General features: G+C 45.6%; 1 protein-coding gene across 2 annotated transcripts in view; it reads right to left on the bottom strand.

Moving 5' to 3' along the window:
• The window catches only part of Pip4k2a (phosphatidylinositol-5-phosphate 4-kinase type 2 alpha), a 160,841-nt gene that overhangs the window by 40,777 nt on the left and 101,255 nt on the right, over positions 1 to 18,809 (bottom strand). For both annotated transcript variants that reach the window (XM_075970594.1, XM_075970596.1), the window contains one exon: positions 6,209 to 6,361. In XM_075970594.1, the coding sequence (XP_075826709.1) occupies positions 6,209 to 6,361 (153 nt within the window). The remainder of the gene's footprint in view (positions 1 to 6,208; positions 6,362 to 18,809) is intronic.

Genomic DNA, 18,809 nt, shown 5'->3' on the forward strand with positions numbered 1-18,809 from the left:
GTACTTATTCACCAGACACAGTCCTGAGCATGTTACGACTATGATTTTAACATTGTTTTACTACATTTATTTATTTGTGTATGTGCGTGGGTATATATGTGTAGGTCAGAAGACAACTTAGGGAGACAGTCCTCTCCTTCCATCATGTGACCCTTAGGAATCAAACTCAGGTTGTCAGGGCAGCAGAGGCCTCTCCCTGCTGAGTCATCTTACCGGCCCTAATGAACGAAAGGCACTACTAACCCAAGGCCTCGCCATTAGCTAGGGCAAAGGAGGTGTGTGGAGGAGACTGGCTGGTCCAGATTCCTGTCCTGCAACGCCCACCCACACCACATACTGGCAAGGGGTGGCGGGCATAAAATAACGCCAGAAAGAATTTAGTTAGGATGTCTCCCGAGGCTGGCTTCTTGGTAGTTTCAACCTCAGAAAACTGTGACTCACTCAAACGCTCGTGTATTGTGGGCCCACTTGAAGCAGGAAGAGGAAGAACAAAGTCAATGACGTGTGGAAATGCTGCAGCAAACTCCGTCATTCTGTTTGCTAGCTTAAGAAAACGTTCGTATAGATAAAGGTGTATGAATTCTGAGCATCCCAGAACAGAATGAAAATGACGTCCCTTTGTGTCATCTGAAAGGACGGACCCTCAGCTGACAAAAAACGACTTTATGAGACCCAGCTGTAAGGCATTTTCTCCAAGTAGTGAACAATGCAGGAGAAGCCCAGCCCACTGTAGGTGGGGCCATCCCTGGGTTGGTGGTCTTGACTGCTATAAGGAAGCAGGCTGAGCAAGCCATGGGGAACAAGCCAGTAAGCAGCACGCCTCCATGGCCTCTGCATCAACTCCTGCCTCCGGGTTTCTGCCCTGTTTGAGTTCTTGTCCTGACTTCCCCCAACGATGAACGGTGCTGTGGAAGTGTAAGCCAGATAAACTCTTTCTTCCCCAAGTTTCTTTGGTTATGGTGTTTCATCATGGCAACAGAATCCTAAGAGAAGTTGGCACCAGGATAGTGGGATATTGCTGAGACAGACCTGATCATATTGTTTTGGGAGGATTGTAGAGGACTTTGGAACTTTGGGCTAAAAAGACATCAAATGTTGAGAGCCCAGTGAGCGGGTCTATAGGAGCTTGGAAGCCAAGGATGTTGAGAGCAGTTCAGACAATGAAGGCCTGGCTTGTGAAGCTTCAGAGGGAAGGTTAAAGACTCTAATGGGGCCATTTGTTATTCTGAATTAAGATGCTGCACTTCAGGTTAGCTGGCGCTGAAGCAGCAACCGTGGTTAACAAGAGACTGGCACCGCTGAAGTGAAGCCTTTGTATTCCTGTAACAATCGATGCTGGTCAGCTGGAGCTGAGAAGTCAGTGGTCATTGAGAAGAGAGCAGCATCAGTGAGGAGGAATCTTCTGGAAAGTGTTTCCTCGGGGTCAGCACACACAAGCTATGGCCGAGGTTGTATCTTGTCCTGGCAGCCAAACTTGGCAGTGTAAAGGTCACCCAGGTGGTACTGGTTTTGGAGGCATGAAGGGGTCATGGAGGGCAGCTGAGGCTTGGCACTGTGAGGGGCCAGAAGAGGCCATGAGTGATGTGCAGCCTCAGGCAGTTGAAGGCCCAGGATTGAAGGGGTCTTGCAAAGAAGTTGACTTTGCACCATGAAGAGAACCTATGAGAGACCACTGGTGAAAATGCAGCCCAGCTGCAGCAAAAGACACCAGCATTTTGGAGATGCCAGTGCCATGAGATGACCACCAAGAACAGCAGCAGCAGTGGAGTGGAGCCTGCTGGGAAAAGATAAGTTGTGGGTGCTGCGGATGTCAAAACTGAGAAGGATCCAAGCCCTAGAGGAGCCCAGAGACTGTGAGTGAGCCCCAGACATTGGGTACTGAATTATTCACACTTTGGGGTTTGGTTTCATTCTGATTTGATTGTTACTATGCGCCAGTTCTTCCGTCTTGAAGTAAGAAAGTATCCAATTTATTTTTTATTTTACAGGAGTCCACAGTTGAGAGACTGAATTTGTGAAAACGGTGGGACTTTGAAAGTTTGTAAAAACGTTATGCTGTAATGTTGATATTAATGTGTAATCTTGGGGAAGAACAAGAAAGGAAAGGCTATGTCTTAACAGTGTTGTGTTTGTGAGTCAAGTTAACAATTGTCCCGGCTAGTTTTATGCTAAGTTGACACAAGCTAGAGTTATATAAAAGGAGGGATTTTTTGTTTCCCTAATCAAGTGAGAGAATGCCTTGTCTTAGTTAGGGTTTCTGCTGCTGTGAAGAAAACACCATGACCCAAAGGCAAGTTGGGAAGGAAAGGGTTTATTTGGCCTTGGCTTCCAGATTACTGTTCATCATCTAAGGAAATCAGGACAAGAATTCAAGCAGGGCAGGAACCCGTAGGCAAGAGCTGATGCAGAGGTCATGGAGGGGAGCTGTTTACTGCCCTGCTCCCCACGGCTTGCTCAGTCTGCTTTCTTACAGGCTCCAGGACCACCAACCCAGGGATGGCCACCCCAGAACGGGCCGGGTCCTCCCCACTGATCACTAATTGAGAAAATGCCTTACAGCTGGATCTCATGAAGGCATTTCCTCAACCGAGGCTCCTTCCTCCTTGATGACTTTGGCTTGGGCCAAGTTGACACACAAGACCAGCCAGTACAATGCCCTCTGGCTACCAGGCAGCTCAGCTCAAAGAGGTGGCCCTCAAGGTAGCAAGTGTTCTCCTAAAATGCTCTGAAGACCGATCAATAAGTTTTAGGCTGATTTCAGGTTGCAATTAGACTCTTTCCTTTTTATCCATCCTTCCGATTTTTTTAAAAATTTGTCTTTATTTCTCTGAAGGCAACTTTGAGTCTTTTCTGGAACACGGTCATGGGTAAGTGCCCAACTGAGTGAGTTAATGAAATGGAGCACTGATGAGCGATGTGAGGTCACAGATTGCATAAGCAACCAGTTCATAACCAGCAAAGGTCTATGCTATCTGACTGCGATTTAGTGTCCTTTAAGTACACTGTATCCACAGTGGCGGTTCCCAGTGACGAGATGCTTTAAGTTTTATCTAAAGCATACAGTTTCTAAGATGGGAAGAAAACACAGATGTTGACTAAGTGTGACTTTCCTGAATAAAGGACATACCAAAAAAAACAACAGTCTTGTAGTCGTGGGACAAAAAGAAATCTTAGTACTATGAGTGATTCGGAGTGTGTCGGCAACGTCTTGATTCCCAGCGTGCCTATAGAACACTGGGGTGACATCAGGAAAAACACCTCATGTTGGTTAGTTTTATTATCAACTCAACATAACCTAAAGTCATCCGGGAAGAGAGAATCTCAATAAGGAATGAGATTGGTCTGTGGGCATCTCTACGGGGGATTGTCTTGATTGTTAATTGACTTAGCTCACTGTGCGCAGAACCATTCTCTAGGGAGGAGGCTCTGAGCTGCATAAGAAGGAAAGGGGCTGGCTGAGGAAGAAACGGCAAGCATATTTCCCTCTGGTCTTGACTGTGGATATTATGTGACTAGCTGATTTGAGACCCTGTCTTAACTGTTCCTTGGGAACGGACTGTAACCTGAAACTAGAAGACAAACACTTTCCTCCCGTAAGTTGCTGCTGATTAGGGGTTTTCTCACAGCTTCAGACATGGGACTAGAACCCAGCTCGATCTGTGATTTCTGTAATGTTGAAGGATTCACTTCGAGCCCAGGCTTGTCAAGAAGGATCTTTGCCATTTATCAGAATATATTCTTACCGTCACAAGACACCACTTTGCTTTGAGTGGTTCCAAGATAAGTGAAGCGTAAGAAGGATGCACGGCTGTGACATCCAATCCCAGAAAGGGAAGGAAGCACATGAAATGGCGATGAGCTGAAATTCAGGCAGTTCAGAGTCTTTACCCTCACAGGGATTAGCCGGCACTTCAAAAGTTCTTTAATAAGGGGCAGTAGTGTAAGCACGGCAGAACAAATTTCAAAAGCAATTGCTGTTATCAAAGATGTATTACATGTTAAATGAACTTAAAGGCAGACTAGTGCTTTCAGAAAACACATTAGAGGCAGTCACAGGTTTCCAGAAACAAAATGCAAGGCAAAGGTTTTCAGACTTCACTGCAAGTGAAATGCGATCGGTTACATCTGCAGAGCCTGGAAGACTGACAATTGCTAAGACATGGTCCACCACATTAGGGCACGGAGCACGACCAAAGGTAACACTTTAAACAAGTCAAAGCTCACAAACACATGAGAGCTGCCTTAAAAACACACAGTCTCAGAGGCTGATGCTTGACAAATGTGCCTAAACTCTCTGTAAATCCTAGTCTAATGCAGCCAGGTGCTCACAAGCTCTGGGAACAGTCTCTGTGATAGCCAGTCTTTACTGCTGAGGGGAATTTAAAGGTGTTTACATTAAAGCAAGGTAAAAGCTAAATATTTGTGTTCCCTCAACATTCATAGTTTTCTATCCTAATCACAAGCTAGAACAATGGCTTAGCTGTTAAGGGTGCTTACTGCTCTTCCAGAAGACTAGAGTTGGTGCCTAGCATCTAGGGTCAGGAAGCCCGATAACTTGTAACTCCAGCTCTAGAGGTGGTGGTCCTGATGTCCTTTCTGCCTCCACAGGCACCTACACTCACTTGGCATACTTTACATGCATACTCACTCGCTCACACATGTATCCACACTGGTGCGTGAACGCACACACACACATAAAACACTGAAATCCCTAATCACCATTGTCTGGTAAATGGGTCTGTGGATGGGCTCCTTGGCATGTGATCCGTGTACTTAACTAGGAGGCAGCAGAGTTTCCCCCTCCCCCAAGTGAGGCGACAGGGACAACACCATCAGAAGCAGAGTCCTCTCCTGACCTCCATCACGTTGGTTCCCTGATCTCAAATTCCCAGCCTCTAGAACTACAAGATAAAAATCTTCGCATCTAAGTCATTCATCCAGTTTGTGTTAATATAGCCAAGCAGACTGAGACAGACTCGAAGGCAATTGCGTGTGTGTGTGTCCATGCATACATGTGGATTAGTTTGGTTTTTTTTTTTTGAGGCAGGGTTTCTTTGTGTAGCCCTGGCTGTCCTGCCACTTGCTCTATAGACCAGGTGGGCCTTGAACTCAGAGATCCACCTGCCTCTGCCTCCTGAGTGTTGAATGTTGGAATTAAAGGTGTGTCTCACCACCACCCAGCACATACTTGTGTTTTAAATACCACTTTTGAGGACAATTACTGCAATGGCAGGGACATTTGTGCAGTGGGACTACAATTTCTCAGGATGACTTACTATTATTGGTTATTGTGACATGACAGGCATTAACATGGTCACATGACAGCCATCACTGCCACTACTTTCTCACCTGCTGAGCATGGAGTGTGTCAGCCACTCTGCTCTGTACTTGATATGTGTTTTCCTATTTAATTTTCAGGACTTGGGAGGTATTAATATTGTCATTGTATACGGGAGAAGACAAGCCCCAAAATCCAGAAGTCACATGATAAGGAGGTCCCTGAGCTGTCTAGCTCTTCCTAGTTCATAGTCCGTCTCTTATGGATCAGGCTGGACCTGTGGATCTGTGCTCTGGGGTGCAGAACTAGGGTTTATTTCAGCAGGGAGAGAACACAGCCCCAAGGCAGCTCTTTCTACCCCCAGGGTGACTACAAAATGAGGATTGTTGGGGATGAACTGGCACAGGAAGTGACCAGCACAACTCTAAAATTGGAGAATTTTCTACATAGTCCAACTGGGCTAACGGTGGGTCCTGGACAGGAAGAACCAGAGTGAGAGCAGCGTAGGAAGGACTCAGTGGTGTAAACAGACAGACGTGGAGGAAACAGCTAACTGGTAGGACAGAGGGCACTCAGTAGTGTGAACAGACACAGACTCAGAGGGAAGCACCCGACTTCTGACACAGAGGGGCTCTTTCCAAAAGCTGTCAGATCTTTAGGGAAGTGATTTTTACCATAGTGATCACTGAAGGCACCATTGGATTAAATTTATTTTAAATAATTTAGATTACGATTATGTAAATGTGAGCATAAGCATTTTCATGTTAAGGGTCAGGAATCAGGCCAGTCATTCTGGAACACCAGGCTAGAAGACTCTCATGTCAAATGTGGTCCCATTTACACTGGCTGAGTTTAGAAGCTGGGCCTTGACGACACTTCAGCATGAATGTAAACCTGTTCCTAAGATTCAATAAAACAAGGGGACATTACCTGATGGTACTTCTTGAGAATATTGTGCATCTCGGCCACGTCCTCGCTGGTAATGGTCTTGATGACGTATCTTTTGTCATAGGATGTGTGAAACCGAGCCCCGCTTCGTGCCTGGGAGTCATTGGGAAGGGGTGCACTTCTGGTCAAGGAGTTCTTCCCGGTGGGATGAGAGAAGAGGAGGGAAGAGAACTGGTTAAGGTGTGGTTTTTTGGATCTGGATCATCTGTCGTCATAGCAAGAACATTTGCATCTGCAGTAAACTGGTAAGTGGCTGACATTATTTTACAATTCTCATAACTCAGTTGCAAGTCTCTTACATGAAATGGAAACAGCTGGGTAAGAACAATGATTTCAATGTTTTTAAAGGAAAAAGTGCTGGGCATGGTGATACAGAGCAGTCAGGAGGAAAGCAGCAAGTTCTAGGCTATCTGGTTTTGGTTTTGAGAAAGGTTTTCTGTAGCCCTAGCTGTCCTGGAACTCTCTAGGTAGACCAGACTGGCCTTGAATCCACAGAGACCCACCTGCCTCAGCTAGGATTAAAGGCATGTACAACCTTATGCCTGGTTTGAGGCTAGCCTAGAACTAACTCTGTATGTAGATGAGACCTACACAGGCCAGCATGGTCTACACAGAACTTTCAGGCTAAATTTTCTTCTGAATAGGACCAGGTTTTAGTCACAAAGCAAACTGCATAGACACGAAGCAGCCCTTATAGTGCAGGCCACCAGGATGCTGCACCTCTGGTAAGAGCCTCTGCATTGGTGCCCTGCTACCATATCACTTCATAGATGGCAAGATGCATTCAGAGAGGTTTAGTAACAGAGTAAAAGTCATAGAGTCAGTAAATGAAGAACCAGAATCTCAGCTTGTATGGCTGGCCTAGAATGGAGGTTCTCAACTAGTAGACTAGCAAAGTAGTTAAGTGGCTAATGGGACCTCTAGAGGAAACAGGAGCTTGGACAAGTGTGTTTTCAACAAGACCTTATTAGACTCTGGTTTGGCTCACCCTCCACCCCTCTGCAGTAACTTTTGAGCATTACTGGGGGTGGGTAGGAAAGGGCTCTCTGTAGAGACTCTTTGCAAAGCAATGTACCCCAGAATGTGGTTCAGGATGTCCACACGACAGCTAAGGCCCTCCGACTCCTATCTCTCATGAGTCCTCCATCAGTGTCTCTGAGTGGCCAAGGAAGTTCCCCGGCTTGGCCCACTCTTTTTACACTGGTCATGGAACTGGCGGCGTTAGTGAACTCCCGCATCTAAGGAAGTCTGGGCTTCAGCACTGCTAATTGCACCCTTGAGCAATGACATCATCCCCTTCCAGGCCTTGCTTGCGGGCTGTGTGGACAGGGATTCAAAGGCAAAGCTCCCATCCCCCTTCAGTTTGCTCTCTGAACAAGGCTTCCATAGGAACCAGAGGGCTAAACAATTCCAGGGAACACGGGGACTCTGGAGAGGCAGGCAGCATTAGGGAGCCACAGATTCCCAGCTAAAGGGAGACTCTCCCTCACATATTCAGGCCACTTTGTAGTTTTCACAGTTCCAGGTGGAATACAGCAGGCCTGGGCCATCTTGGAGAACCAGACCACAGGACAGAAGCCGAGGAGGGAAACGGCCCATCAGCTTATCTTGATTTCCCAGGTACATCCTGAGAGGGCAGCTCTCGGCTCTGGTGTAAGCAAGTACACCTGCCAAGTGCAGAGGGAAGACTGCCAATTAACTACCTCTGCTTCTCTTAGCTTATCAGAAAACTCGAGATGAAAAACATAAATCCATGGAATTCCAGCAGGACTTTAACCATCAAGATTTGGCAGTGTTAAATTATTCTTAAGATAACCGAAATTCATCAGGTAGACAGTCTATAATGAAAGGACTTTCAGGAAGAAATAGGGACATTGGCAAACGTTTAATTCTCAGTTAATTATTTTTTTTTTGTTGTTAAAACAACAAAAACAAACCTTTATACTACTTCCTGCTTAGAATAAAAAGGAAGAAAATCAAAGTGAATGCCCCTTTTATGGGTAAATGCTATCAAAAAAGTTATTATTATATGTTGCTAATGGTCTTATTTTTTCCCCTCCCAAACATTCATATGCAAAAGGGTATTTGCTGCAAATAAGGACTGTAGATATTGTTAAGACTGTAAATTACCTCCAGCCATAAAATCAAGGAACAACTGACTTAGACAGGAAGAAGAGGAAGTAGAAACAGAAGGATAACTCTGGGGGGAGGGGCAGGAACAGTGGAGGACACTGTTCTCAACCAGGGATTACCACCAAAGAGATACAACTTGTTGAATGAAGGAGATATTTATTTTGAGTCATGATTTCAGTAGACTTGGCTCATGGCTACCTGGTCCCATGAGCTTTACAGAACACAGTGGCAGGAACAGGTGGGTATCAGATCAGGAGGGTGTGGGCGGGACATGTGAGCATGCCTCTGGCTCTGTCCACATTTTACTCTTCCTGGGCTACCAGATCATTCGATGGTGCTGCTCACTCTCAAGATGTCTTTCCCCGTCAGTTACTGCCCCACGTATTCATCGTTTCTGGAAATGTCTCCTCATATTCACCCAGTGATGCCATTCACTAGCCCTGGACATCTTTCAATCCAGTACACTGACAAAACAAGCCACTCAAGTTTCATAGCTCTAGGAAAGTAACCGATTTTCTCAGAAATCATGGAGGAGAACAAATCGAAAGCTGGTTAGTCAGTGCTGCGCAAGCTCGGTGCACAACTAACTTAGAGACCATGTGGGACCGCAGCTCCTGACTCCTGTCAGGACATTCCAGGATGTAGACAATGGAGGTGACTTAAGCCCACCTGTGATAACTGTGGGTTTCCTGAGCGATGGCTGCAATGTGTTTCATCTGCAGTGTGTGACGAACATGTATAGTTTGCAGTAACACACACGTGCTCTAACACCCTGGTCATTCTACTCCTTCCAACCTAAGCTCAGTAAAGCGGGAAGCTATATCCACTTACCTCACTGACGACCGAGCATGGGCACAGCTGCATGTGTTTACTGACGTTAAAGCTGCATTAACAACATAGTGTAAGAACTTGGCTCTGATTGTGCTGCACGCCAGAATCTCTCCCTTTCCCTTCAGCTTCAAAGACATTATGAACATCCTTTACTTCATACTTTGTGTTAGGATACTGACCATGACTTCATCATGGCATATAAAATCTTATCAATTCTAATCTTGATTATGCCTCAACTTACTTCGTTAGCAGTGCCACGAGTGTTCCCAACTTTCAGACTATGAAAACACGGTTTGTTCTCAACTTTCAAAACACGGTTCCTTAAGACTCTTGGTTTCCAAACAGTCGGTGAAGCTAGGGACACTTTGTCAAAATTTAGATTGTGCCTATCACACTAACATAAAATGTATTAATCAAATTTAGTGAAATCCCCATCTAACAGACAGCTAGAAAGTTACAAGAGTTAAAGTGCTTGCTCCTGGGGCAGCTGCACGCTCTGCAGAAGGCCAGCTCATAATCTTGAAGGTAAAACCTGGCACACAATGACGGCACATGACATGTCTCAGGTCCTAAAACTCCCCTGGGGAAACTAAAAGGACTAACTGATAGTCAAAACTAAACTTTGGCCATTACAAAACATAACTGTGGAATTTTTTTTTTACAGCCTTTGTTTGAGGTAGACATGGGATGAAGAGATGACTCAACAATTAAGGTTGCTCTTCCTCATGATGGCTCACAACTATGTCTAACTCCAGCCACAAGGGCTCCAACGCCCTCTTCTGGCTCCACAGGCATTGCACGCGTGTAGCGCACACACAAACATTCAGATAAACACATACATGAATACAAATAAAGGTAAAAATAAAGTAATGTAAATTTGTTTGAGTTTCTGGGCAATGCAGTGTAATGCTGAAGATGAGGGTCAGGTACCTAGAATGTTCTCTCTTTCATCCCACCTGCCATTCCTCAGCCTTTGTGTATGTCATTAGCCTCTCCGGGTCTCAATTTCTGGTCTATAAAGTGAAGGGCAATAAGACAAACAGGGAGCTAAGTTAGCTAATGCTCAACCTCAGATCTTTGATAACTCAGCAAACAGATAAACCTCCACATTTCCTGGGCTGAGGAGATGGTTTAGTGTTTCAAACACTTTCCGCATAAGCCTGAGTATGGGAACTGACGTGCATGTAATCCAGGTTCTCAGAGGCGAGACACAGGGTTTTTGCAGCAAGCTGGCTAGCTAGACTAGCTAACTAGCTGGTTTCAGCTAGAAAGTGTCAGGAGTGACTGAGGAAGACAGCAGACATCAAGTTCTAGCTTCTACCCTACATGAATCCCGACACACATACACCCACACACCTGTAGACATGCCTACACACAGGCATGCACACCAAATCAAAACCAACCCAAACCAAAATACACTAAGATATGGCTCTGGGCTTAAGCAAAGATTGGGGGTACAGATTATAGAAGAGCTCAGAGCATGTTTCCCAAGGAGATTCTAGTCAGGAGATTATAAGGCTACCATAGTCTCGGTGTGATTAGGACATTTAGGCCACCATTTAAGAGAAGATGACAATAACTCACAAGGCCATATAAAGCACACTTTACAGATCCAGATGTGCACTAAGGGAAGGCTCCATTCAAAGCCTGTGATCTAATGAAATGGAATATGGAACAGCTTGGGGTCCTTGTTCTGTTGCAAATGAAAACGCCAGCACTGATACAGGAGGCTTGGACGGGAGGGAGGCCAGGAAGGCTTGTGGGAAACAGAACCTAGCGCTGACCTATAGGTGCTCTGAGGGCTCTTTCTCACTATAAAAACATCAGAGTCGGAAGCAGCTTTAGCGACTTCCAACACCCTCAACCTAGAGATAAGAACACAGACCCAGAGGGTGCCAGCAAAGGCTCATCTGAGTTCTTAGGAACACACCCAGATGCTCCGCACGTACGAGGCCTCAGGCTCCAGCGTGTGCAGCCATTTGAATGGGACAGTTCATATTGACTTTTCCATGGTGACAAACACCTTCCTTCTAATACCAATTTAGAGTGGGAACCAGCTGGCACAAGATCAAACGTGTTCCCATGTTTTCAATTTTGCCGAGTCAAGTGTGTGGAAAATAGCAGCAGCAGTCATAGTGTTGAAGCCGCCCTGACTACTTCACGTTATGTTTTTATAAACCTGCGCACAAAGTCTTGGTTCATTCAGAGGTAGGTCTTTGCTGAACAGCACCTGGAGGAGGCAGGAGCAGGAGCCGTCTTCTCTGCAGACAGGAGCTGAGGCACTTGTGTGACTGGGGGACATACTCGAGGAGGAGCAGAGTCCTGTGGTGTTGCACCCAGGAGCTGGTTTATGCAGCAAGAGGATGGGACTGGAGGATGCATAGGTTTATTTCCTGAGTCCTGTGGGTATAGTGGCAGTGCCAACCTTACGACTTTTTCATGTGTTTCTCGTCATGTGGCCTACTTTATCATGCCTATCTTAATTAATTCACATAGGCTAGGGCCGTTGGGGAATTTTAATTCTCTTTCCATCACTGGCTTCTATCTGTCCCGCTCTGTCTTCCTTTGCTGAAAAGAATATAGGCTTCCCTAGCAGAAAATACCAAGAGAGGAATCTTTTTTTTTTTTTTTTTTTGCACTGGGAAGGCACCCAGGACTTGTAACTTGCACTCCACAATATTAAGTTTAGAAACAGACATGGAGGAAGAAGATGGAATGGGCAAGTTTGAAAGAAGAAAGGCCAACAGAGGCATTAAAAAAAACTTATTTTAATTAACAGATGAGAAAAGAAAGACTGTCTCAGATCAGATCCAATCAAGGCTGAAAAGTGCCACTTCGGGGTTCTTCTAATCTTCATTATCTCCTTTCCCGAAGTCACTTACTTTTCAGGAATTTTATCCACTTATGTGTTTTCAGGAAAAGGTCAGACAAAAGCACCCACAGACCCAGACCAGGTGTGGAGAGATCTGCTGCTCCGAAAGCCCAAATTCCTCTCTGTGGACAAGTGTGGACAGGTATTCGCTCTGAGATAAGGTTGACATTATTTAAATTCTAAGTCTAGGGTTCTGCACAGATCAGTTCAGAAGTGACGGAATTATCTGCTACAGTCCTCCCTACAACGAGTTTCTATCAGAGAATTCAAACCACTTCAGGGAACAACTTCAAGCTGAAAATCCCCAGCTGTTGGGAGACACTGTGGGCACAGCATTGCCATTACCACTTTAGTAGGAGCAGCTGTGACTCCCAAACAAGAGGGTGACAAGGTGGGCTACTGGAGCTCCTGCAGGGAAGGGGGTGGAGAGGGATCGTAGACCCTCACCGGAGATCTCAGACACTTGTTTCTGCCTGCACCCTCTCGCAGCTGTCAGTAATCCTGCCCTGCCTGGACTTGGGAAGTGCCAGCTAGAATCTATTAGAGTGGAGGGTTGATGAAGGGGTGGAGGAAGGGATGGGACTCCATTCACGCAGCTCTTGGCAGTTGTCAGGGACGCAGCTGTTTCTGGGTAAGGCATGCTCCTGAAGGGGCACTAAAACCTTCAGTGCTTCACCAGGCTGGACTCGGTAACTGCTTCTTCGTTTGCTGTGGGAAAATAATTTATTACCACCTCTCCAGGAAAGCTGACACAACTCTCCCCACAAGGTTCTCCTTCTGTCCTTGACCTCTGCTTACAGTTCAGAATCTTCTCAAACTAATGGCTAAAGATGGAGGCAGGGGGACGTGGAGCAGGACAAAAGAGGTCTGCAACAAAAGCCAGTGCAATGACAATCACAGCCCAACAGCAATGGCCTCTACTCCTGTGACAGCTCAACTGAGTGGACTCCCAGCTTCCTACTTCCTCTTGTAATTATTCATCAGGAATAATTGGTACTGTTAATTGCCAGAAATTTGGGAAATGGCCAGTGATTTACCATTAACTTATGAAATAAAAAATGGATAAATGTAAACAAAATACAAAACATGCTATATTCATTGGCTATAGCTTTTCTTCTATACATTTGAAAATTATAGAAGAATTTTCATAAATTCTATAATCCTTTAAAAGTTGTCATAAGTAGATATACCTTGTCCCAAGAAAAAGGCAGACAAAAATCAATATTGAGAAAAGTCTCATACCAAATATACACTAGTTTCAAACTCTGAGTTTATTTTCAAAAAGAAATCAATTTTGCTTGCGTGTATGTGTATGCCTACATGTGTCTGTGTGTATGCATGTGTTTGTGTATATACGTGTGTACATGTATGTAGGCCAGAGGTTGATGTTGGACGTCTTGGTCTACGCGTCTTTTTTTGAGAGTCAGTCTTTCCCTGAACCTGGAGCTAGCTCATCAGTCCGGCTAGGCTGGCTGACCAGCCCGCCCCAGCAGCTCCTCTGTCTTCCTCTGCTGCGCTTGGATTACTGAAGCACGTTGTTTTTATGTGGGTGCTTGGGACCTGAACTCAGGTCCTCATGTTTTCATGCCAAACACTACACCTACTGAGCCATATCTCCTGTGCCCCTAAACATCCTTTTGTTTTTTATGTAAACACATAATTTATTTGTGTGTGTGTGAGACCCTGTGAGAGTCACATGATCACTTGTAATTTCTTTCTTTTATCACATGGGTTTTGGGAATTGAACTCAGATCATCAGGCTTGACACCAGATGCCTTTATCCACTGAGTCACCTTGATAGCCCCTAAACATTCTTTTTCAGTAGTTTTATTTAGAAACAACTCACAGACCATACTACTAACGAAAAGCACACACTCAGAAGGTTTAGTGTGTTTACAAAGCCGTGCAGCTACTGCCATACCCTTTTAGAGCAGGTTTAGCAGTCTGTACCCGTTTCCGCTTTGATTCCTTTCTCTGGCTCTCACCTGAGAACTTCGTGTGGTGGTAGATTTGCTGTTCCAGACATTTCACACAGTACAAAGGTGCCGCAAGCGACCCACACACTGTCTCCAATGCGTGGAAACACAGGCATCCCTGCGTGAGGCCATTGATCGCACAGTTCTGCAAGCTACAGACGCTATGCTGACTCAGGCTGAGCAAGAGGCACTATTGCGGATCTCGGCTCATTTTAGTGCCTAGCCATAATTGCAGGGGACACATCACAGGTAGCAGATGTTGCTTCTCGGGCTGCTCCTGGGCTGGCTGGAGCTAAGGGTAAAATGGATGTTTGGACTTAAGCTGAAGTTCTAAGACAAAGCTGATTGTGCTCTGAGACTACTTAATGATGTTGTCCCTTTTAAAACCAAGCACACAATTTGGTATGTAAGTTCACTCTTCCATAGACACGCTTCTGGTCTCGTGCTATCTGATATCCTGTCTCAACCTCAACAGCTGCCTTTGAAGCTCAGGGGCTCTAGCAGCCCTCAACAGGAAACAAAGCGAGATAATGAGAGAAGTGCCCCTTCAATGGCTTTTCTGCATTTATAATTGGAAATCTACTATCCTTTCCCTTCAGAAAAGGATTAAGAGTGCTGCCTCTTCCAACAGTGGGCACTGAAGATGTTGACCTCCACAGTGGGAGGCTCAGGATTAGTGAGGCCTCCAGAAGGAGGAGAAAGCATAAAGGTCAATTTAATGAGCTCATTCCAATCACCAATCCTTTATAGTTCTCATAAAACATCCCGTTTTAGTAACTGTTACTTTCTCCAGTACCTTTTAAAAAAATACCAAGTATTATCACACTTAAGTCTCTTGACCTAGTCTCATACTTGCATATATTTTTGTAGTTTTCCTCCTCGTTGGTAGCCTGTATATTCTAGGAAAAGTCCCATATGAAGCAGGATGGCTTAGTGGGTAAAGGTGCTTGTCACCAAGCCTGACAGATGACCTGAGAGGGATGCCCAGGTTCACACTGTAGAAGGAAGAACTGCAAGTTGTCCTCTGACTTCCATTTGGGTACTGTGGCACCTCAACCCACTCTTTCTCATAATATACACAAAATATAAAAAATGTTAAGATCACATATGAAACGTTTTTAATGCTAGTCAGAAGGAAGAACACTTGGAAAATCAATCCTGCCAAGCTCAGATGTGGGAAGTCATTAGCTCCCTAGGAGAGTCTGTCAATATTAAAGAACATGTATTAGTTACAGTTTAGGTCACCGTGACAAACACCTTATGGGAACAACTCGAGTAGGAAGGGTTTATGAGGCCTGCACGGTCACCTGTGGCATCATGCAGGACATGAAGGCAGCAGGAGAGAGTGGTGGGCGGGCATGATGAACAGGAAGGAGAGTGAAGCTGGGACAAGCTCTGATCCTGAGTCCCCACCTCATGCACCACATCCTCTCTCATTTCATAGGTAACACAGAGACACACTGTGGAGGGTCACAGCATCAGTCACGAAAGACCCAAGGCTCATGCAGACCTACCAATTCCCAGGAAATGCTCTCCCCCAATGGGGGCGACCTGTTTCATGGACCTGAAGCCTGGAAACCAATCCCAAATCTGTGGATGACTCAGGGTCATGACTACAGGCCTCAAACTCCACAGCCCAGGAGGACAGTGTGATTACGGCCCGGAAAGGCTATATTCTGGGATTACCCTGGACATACATGAACAAGCACAGGTGGTCTTCTGACATCATCACACAGTTAAAGACCAACATGCTAGCCGTGAGCATCAAGGAGTCATTAAATGCATACTGTGTTCAAAGCCCTGTGTTAAGCTCGTGGGGAGTTTCAAAGAAAGTCTGAACTGGGCTCCTAAGCACAGATTAGCTTTCACTTTAGAAGGGAGCAAAGCACATTTAATGCTCATCAATAATGAAACAACTCTCAGGAAAGGGGAGGACAGCAATGGAGTCTAACGGACTGCAGAACGGAAGTGCAGGAGCTTCACAGAGCGTCATGAGAGCAGCATTGTAAACTCCCAGGGTGGCACTTGACTTTGGAGACAGAAATACCAGACACCAGTGCCCGAGGATCGTGAAAAGCAAACACTGTGTTTACCCCATACCCAGGGTACGACTAATTCTGACTAATAATTAGCCTGGGCTATACACAGTGAGGAACAGCAGGCCAACAGGAAGCCTGGGCTAGATCGTGGGGGTGGGGGTGGGGTGGGCTGTGATAGGGAGAACCATATTCTGGGCTCTCAAAGAGGAAGCAAAAAATCCCCAAATCAGGTGCAGATTGGCTGTGGGGTGCGTGCTACTCTCAGAGTGCTGAGCACCTGAGACTGAAGTCCTGCGTGATTTAGCCCAAGGGCCTCCATGCACAGTTAGAGTCACCATCCAGGGCCCCGTGTGATGCAGAATGTGATGATTATCCTGCGAGAAGAAACTGCAAGGGCCAGCTGGGCAAAGCCAATCACCCAGGAGGGAAGAGGCAAGAGTTAAAACTGCACGCACACACCTTCAGGTGGGGACACTGTCAATGTGGCTGTCAAGAGACTGAACCCACAAGGACTTCCGTGCTCACGCTTCCTGGAGCTGCGCCCCTCCTGCTCACTCCTATGAGCACCACCAAGGGCACTCAGCTGAGTGGTTCACAGTCTCTTATGGACACTTCATGGTCTTCTCCAAAGCCACAGGTCAGAAACTCAATTTCACTTCCCATCTCTTACACTAAGCTCCAAATTTCCCCGAGACCCACGTGACCTGTTCTCTGAGTTGCTGGGCAGCAGCTCCTCTTTGGTGCTGTTCCTTTTCTCTCACTGGCCATTGGCCCTGACTTTTCTGTTTGACTTTCTTTGTGTGAAGCTGTTCTCTGTCAGTGACAAACGACTTGGTTCTCTTTTCCTCTCTAAACACTGGGATTCTCCTAGCCTCCCATTTTCTTACCTCTCACGAACCATTGCACTAACTTTAAAAGGTAGTATGGGGTAAGAGGAGGACTGGAGAGATGGTCTGGAGTTCCAGCTGCCCTTGGCTGCTCTTTCCACTCATGCAGGGTGGATCACAAGGGCCGGAGCTCCAGCTTTTAGATACCTGATGCCCTCTTCTGTCCTCCATGGATACCTGCACTCATATGGCATACATAAATATACATAAACAAAAATAAATCTCTTAAAAATTATTTACCAGCCCACTCCCAGGTTTCAGAGGCTGGGGGATGGCTTGGTGGATAGAGTACTTGTCATCCAAGTTAGGATCTATAGAATCACATAAAGCCAGACGGGTACAGTAGCCCACTGTAGTCTCGGCACTCAAAAGGTGGAGACGGGGTTCCTGGGGCAGCCAATGAGCTCCAGATTCAGTGAGAGACCCTGCATAAAGTAGTTATCAATTAAGAACGATATCAGATATCAGTTTCTGCCTTCTGCATGTTTGTGCACATGCATACACACATACACACATGCATTCAAATCATATATATATATATACATACACACACACACACACACACACACACACACACACACACACACACTAAAACCAAAAACAGACTTTGTAACATTTCTCCTCTCCTGCACAAGAACCACAGACCTGCTTGCTAGATGCAGAATAAGGGTGAGGCATTCAGAGCTGTTGCCACACTCTCCGTGTGTGTGGCCATTCCCCATCTGTGTCTCCCACGGGTCCCTCTCTACCCAGTTGGTTTGCACTGCATAAATGCCCCTGCCCCTCTCTCTTTCTTCCAGAACTCTCAAGGGTACCCCGGAAATCAATACTACTTGATCTTGTAGCAATCAAGACTACAGTTTCTTCTTCATACAGTTTAAAGTCGGCTTGAGGAATGTATACTGAAAACATCTTCATTCAAAAGAGTTGACATCCCAGATGTATTGGTGGGATCCCCCCATTCCCTAAGTTTAGTGAACTGGGGAGTTCTCTAACTTAGAGCTTGACACTTAAAACAAGAACATCAGAAGTTGAAAATGTTAGCCTTTAAAATGAATTATTTTTAAAATTAGAATTCTCTGTTGCAGACACAAAGAAGAAAGGGCATCAAACGTGAATAATGAGGGATTCTAATTCAGGAGGCGCAGTGGGGGAAAACAAAACCTGGTATTATCCAACACAATGAACAAGAGGCTTGGTTTCAACTGTGCCCTGTATTTAGGTTGAACAGTGCAGGCTCCATCCTGGGCAACTTCTTGGTTTTTGGTGGGCAGTCCTCTCTGAAGCTCACAAGCAGACCGGAGCTTCCATCTGACTTCACAGGACAGTTTTAGAGGTCCCAATATCCTGCAAGGCTAGCAAGGAGGCTGCAGATTTTTCTCAGAGCAAATTAAACATCTTTCGACTGCTTTATTCTTTCATCTGTATCCCAAGAATGTCTAGACCCTGGCTTCAAAACCAAGGCTGTAGCTCAGTTGGTAGAGTGCTTGCCTAACAGGCATGAAGTTATGGCTCTGTCCTGAGTGCATTAAGCCAGGCGGGATGGCACAGGATTATAGTCCCAGAACTACTGATTAGGGGAGACGTCTGGGATGTTTAGATAGAATGTGATGTTCAGGAGCACAAATAGATACATGTAGAATCAAATAGCTTGAGTGAAATCAGAATGGCAGAGGCCATGGCTTGAGGTATGAGAAATACAGAAAAAGTAGTTATCTTTAAAAGAATCTAGAAAGCAAGCAGGCACAGGGGACCACATGGACCTATAATAATCAGAAAACTGTGACTCAGTCTGAGCACATCACAAACCGATCATATAATTAAACACATACTAAGGTACTGTAG

The sequence above is a fragment of the Microtus pennsylvanicus genome, chromosome 4 (assembly GCF_037038515.1).
Source record: "Microtus pennsylvanicus isolate mMicPen1 chromosome 4, mMicPen1.hap1, whole genome shotgun sequence".
NCBI lineage: Eukaryota > Metazoa > Chordata > Mammalia > Rodentia > Cricetidae > Microtus > Microtus pennsylvanicus.